The 4,545-nt window shown below is 40.9% G+C and overlaps 1 protein-coding gene across 1 annotated transcript; it reads left to right on the top strand.

Moving 5' to 3' along the window:
• The first annotated feature begins 2,435 nt into the window (after positions 1-2,435).
• On the top strand, positions 2,436-3,272 carry LOC120351650. Its single transcript, XM_039429562.1, has one exon. It carries the CDS (start codon positions 2,436-2,438, stop codon positions 3,270-3,272), a length of 837 nt encoding a protein of 278 aa, XP_039285496.1.
• Positions 3,273-4,545: the final 1,273 nt, after the last annotated feature.

The following is a 4,545-nucleotide window of genomic DNA, read 5'->3' as shown; positions in this document are numbered from 1 at the left end:
AATAATGAAATGGTACCCCACCGATAATGAAGAGATGAAAAAATTTTTTGGGATAGTTCTATGGATGGGTGTTGTGAAGTTACCTTCAATTGCATCTTATTGGCATACATCTTCAGAAATATTTATTACTAGTATTCCAAAGTATATGTCACGAAATCGGTTTGAACTATTGCTTTCAACTATTCATTTTTGTGAGGAGTCCCTGGATCAGGGCCGTTTGCATAAAATACAGAATTTTGTGTCATTGATGGTACAAAAATTCCAGTCCTGGTATATACCTGGGGAACATATTGTAATTGATGAATCAATTGTCCCTTTCACTGGTAGATTGATTTTCAAGCAATTTATAAAAAATAAATGTCATCGCTATGGTGTTAAAATTTTTAAAATATGTGCCCCACCATGCTACACTCTTGACATGAAAGTTTATGGGGGTAAAGATGCTGTGAATGGTAGGAACTTGACGAGAAATGTGGTCATGGACTTGGTAGAGCCATAATTAGATTTTGGTAGAACTCTTACAACAGACAACTTCTACACTAGTGTGGACCTAGCCCATGAGCTGAATGAACGAGCAACCCATTTAGTAGGTACTCTGCGTAGTAATAGGGCTAAAACACCAAAAACAGTAGTACAAAAACGACGACTAAGGGGGGGAATATATTCATTGAGAAGCTCTTCCAATATCATGGTTTGTAAATGGAAGGACAAAAGAGACGTCCTTATGTTAAGTACTGTCGACTCATCAGAGATGGTGACAATAACCAAGAGGGACAAGCAGGTTTTAAAGCCTCGAGTTATTGTAAATTATAACAAGGGGAAATCAGCAATCGATCTTGCTGATCAACTCTCCTCTCAGGAAATCCCTAAAGTGGTTCAGGAAGGTATCTTTTGATGTAATATGTAATACTGCTATAGTCAATGCACACTGCTTGTTCACAAAAGTTACAGGTAGGAAAATTTCCATTACTGATTTTAAAACTTCAATAATCCAAGAATTGATAAGAAGTGACCCTGTAATTGTAGACACCAGACAAAAACTAAACCATGAACTGGTCAAAGCAAACAGGAGTAGGTGTGCTCCTTGTTACAAAGCATGCACGATTCGGTTTGGAAGGAACCATGCTCAAAAACATTCGAAAAAAAACAGTACAAAATGCTCAATTTGTAACAAATATTATTGCAAGGAATGTTTCTGTGCTGAACATAAGATAAAAAAGTAATTAGCAACTTCAATGTTAGTAGTAGTTATGTAAGTTATCTTCCCTTTTTTTGAACAATTCTCATGAAATTTTCAGCACATTATTATCAAGTAGGTTAATTTCTTGTAGATTAGTGGATTTTGTAGTGTACTAGAAAATTAATTTATTATTTCTGTATTTCTGCTGTGGAAATGAAATGAAGAAGTGGTTGGTATATTTAGCAGTAGGCCTAGTAAATTAGTTATGTATATTTTGTATTGTTGAATAATTTAGAGTAAAATAAAGAAGTAATTAGCATCTTTAGTGTTAGTAGTAGTTATGTATCTCCTCTATTTTTGAACAATTTTCATGAACTTTTTCGCCATATTATTATAAAGTAGATTGATTTTTTGTAGCATTAAAGATTTTGTAGTACCCTAAATAATAATTTCATCAGTAAATATAAAATAGAGGAGTAGTTATGTATTGTGGTGTTGCTGATAGAGCCTATACTCAAAAACTGTATATATATATTTGTATTCCATGTGTGTATTTGTATTGCTTATTGTTCGCATATTGAACCCTCGCAGGCCAGTAACATTGCACTCCCCTATTCCTTTCCATTCTGTTACCATTGTCCAAGCTCCTTTCTTTCAAGTCCGTCGCACCAACACATACCTGCATAGTATTTCCACCCCTCACAACTCACATCCATTCCTTCTTTGTCTCACTCTTAACACTCCCACTCTCTTTCCTATTTTTGTAACTTTCACCTCCCTTTCCCGCTAATAGATATTAGACCTTCCACGAGGAGACAGTCTAGTTCCAAAATTCCTACCGAAAACACGTGCTTACCGAAAGTTTCCTGTAGCTGGCCTGCCAATAATGTGATTGTACCGTATTATTTGTAGTTTTATTTATTGGAGTCAGATTATTAAATTCTCATTCAAATATAAACGTAGTAATTCAATAGTATACACCCATACATCTACAGTGGTGACCCCGACGTGATCTGAAATTTTAAGTGTTACCTATTTCTAGTTTTGTCGTTTTGCTACCTGTCTCGCCGCGTATCGTAGTGTCGCGCTGTGTATCCGTATCCCTGTCCGTCCGTATCCGTATCTGTATCCGTGTCCGTCTGTATCCGTATTCGTGTCCGTCCGTATCCGTATCATATTTTCCACGACCCGTGAACTTTGCCGGTTAGTGTGTGGACTCCAGTAGTGTGGTATCAATTCTGTTACAATTTCAACTATGGCAGATGAAGTAGCAGCATCTGTCAACCGAATTGCAGTGAGGATCCCACCGTTCTGGCCAGCAGATCCTGAACTTTGGTTTGCTCAAATTGAGAATCAATTTACTTTAGCTAATATAACTTCTGATGATACTAAATTCAGTTATGTGGCGGGAAATTTAGAGTCAAAATATGCTGCTGAAGTTCGAGATATTTTAACTAGACCACCAACAACAATGAAGTATGAAAAGCTGAAAACAGAGCTTATTCAGCGACTCAGTGCTTCACAGGATCAGAAGACAAGGCAGCTCTTGGAACATGAAGAGATAGGAGATCGGAAGCCCACACAGTTCCTGCGTCATCTCCGAGCCCTTGCTGGTACAGTTGTTCCTGACAGTGTGCTAAAACCTCTTTGGCTATCACGTCTGCCAGCCTCCACCCAAGCTATTCTGGCTACTCAACAGAATTCTGATTTGGATGCCCTAGCTGTGCTAGCTGATGCTGTTCTGGAGGCAAACCCAAGACCTAGCATTTCTGAGACTGCAGTTGCCACAAATAGTGTAGAACAGATGATGGAGCGACTCACGTTACTCATGACAGCCAAGATGGGAGAGATTGCCAACACCTTGCGGCAAGAAATTGCTGCAGTAGCTGAGGTTCAACATGAAAACCGCTCACGCCGCTCAAACTTCCAATCCAGCCCTCATTCACGTTCACGCTCTGCATCACGCTCTGGCAATGGTGATCGTGATGGTATATGTTGGTACCACAGACGGTTTGGTGACCAGGCTGACAGATGCACCTCACCCTGTCAATACCAACCCAAGCAGCAGGGAAACGATCACGGGAGTCATTAATGGTGGCAAGTGACCCCATTCTCAAGTCATCCCGCCGCCTCTTTGTAACTGATAAGACATCAAAGCAGCAATTCCTTATAGACACTGGGGCTGATGTGTGTGTTTATCCTCGGTCACTTCTTCCAGGGAGACGACAAAAGACTGACTATGAACTATATGCAGCAAACAACACATGTATTGCAACCTATGGCTTGGTGACATTCAATCTGGACTTTGGACTCCGCCGCACACTTGCATGGCGATTCATAGTTGCTGATGTGGCCAAGCCAATCATTGGAGTTGACTTCTTGCATCACTATGATCTTCTTGTTGATGTTCGCCGACAATGCCTCATAGACCAGTTGACATCATTGGTCGCTGCTGGCCGTTCAGCATCATGCAGATTGGTAAGTAGCATTAAAACTATACATGCTACACTACCATCCACATATGGTCAACTCCTTCAAGAATTTCCCGACATCACTAGGCCTGCTGGTCTCCCAACAGCTTCAGTCAAGCATGATACCCTGCACCATATTCTAACCTCTCCAGGACCACCAGTCCACAGCAAACCCAGGCGTCTCGCCCCAGACAAGTTGAAACTGGCCAAGATGGAGTTTGAAAGCATGGTGCAAATCGGAATAGCAAGACCCTCATCCAGCAGCTGGTCATCACCTCTCCATATGGTTCCCAAAAATGATTCAGAGTGGAGGCCCTGTGGGGATTACAGAGCACTAAATGCAAGAACAGTACCTGATCGATACCCTGTGCCAAACATTCAAGATTTTTCTCATTTTTTACATAATAAAACAATCTTCTCAACAATAGATCTGGTCAAAGCATTCCACCAAATCCCAGTAGCTCCAGAAGATATCCATAAGACAGCCATCACAACCCCATTTGGACTGTTTGAGTTTCCCTACATGACATTTGGACTCTGCAATGCAGCTCAAACCTTCCAGCGCTTTATGGATGGTGTATTAAGGGGTCTGGATTTCTGTTATGCTTACATTGATGATGTCCTTGTTGCTTCAGAGTCAGAGGAGCAGCACTTCCAACACCTGCGATTGCTCTTTGAACGTTTGACCTCCTATGGTGTTTTGATCAATCCAGGCAAGTGTAAATTAGGAGCAAACAGTGTGAAGTTCTTAGGATACTGTGTGTCAGGGGAAGGCACAAAGCCCTTAGCAGATAAAGTTGAAGCTGTACTGTCATATCCCAAGCCTACAACAGCCAAGGAGTTGAGAAGGTTCACAGGGATGTTGAACTTCTACCGCCGGTTCCTCCCCAATGC

The sequence above is a fragment of the Nilaparvata lugens genome, chromosome 5 (genome assembly GCF_014356525.2).
Source record: "Nilaparvata lugens isolate BPH chromosome 5, ASM1435652v1, whole genome shotgun sequence".
Lineage (NCBI taxonomy): Eukaryota > Metazoa > Arthropoda > Insecta > Hemiptera > Delphacidae > Nilaparvata > Nilaparvata lugens.
Note: the sequence above shows the minus strand (reverse complement) of the source record. Positions and strands in the feature narration are given on the sequence as shown.

What these genes read in the sequence shown, in the direction of transcription:
- LOC120351650 (XM_039429562.1), top strand. Translation starts at nt 2,436, where the DNA reads ATGGCAGATGAAGTAGCAGCATCTGTCAACCGAATTGCAGTGAGGATC.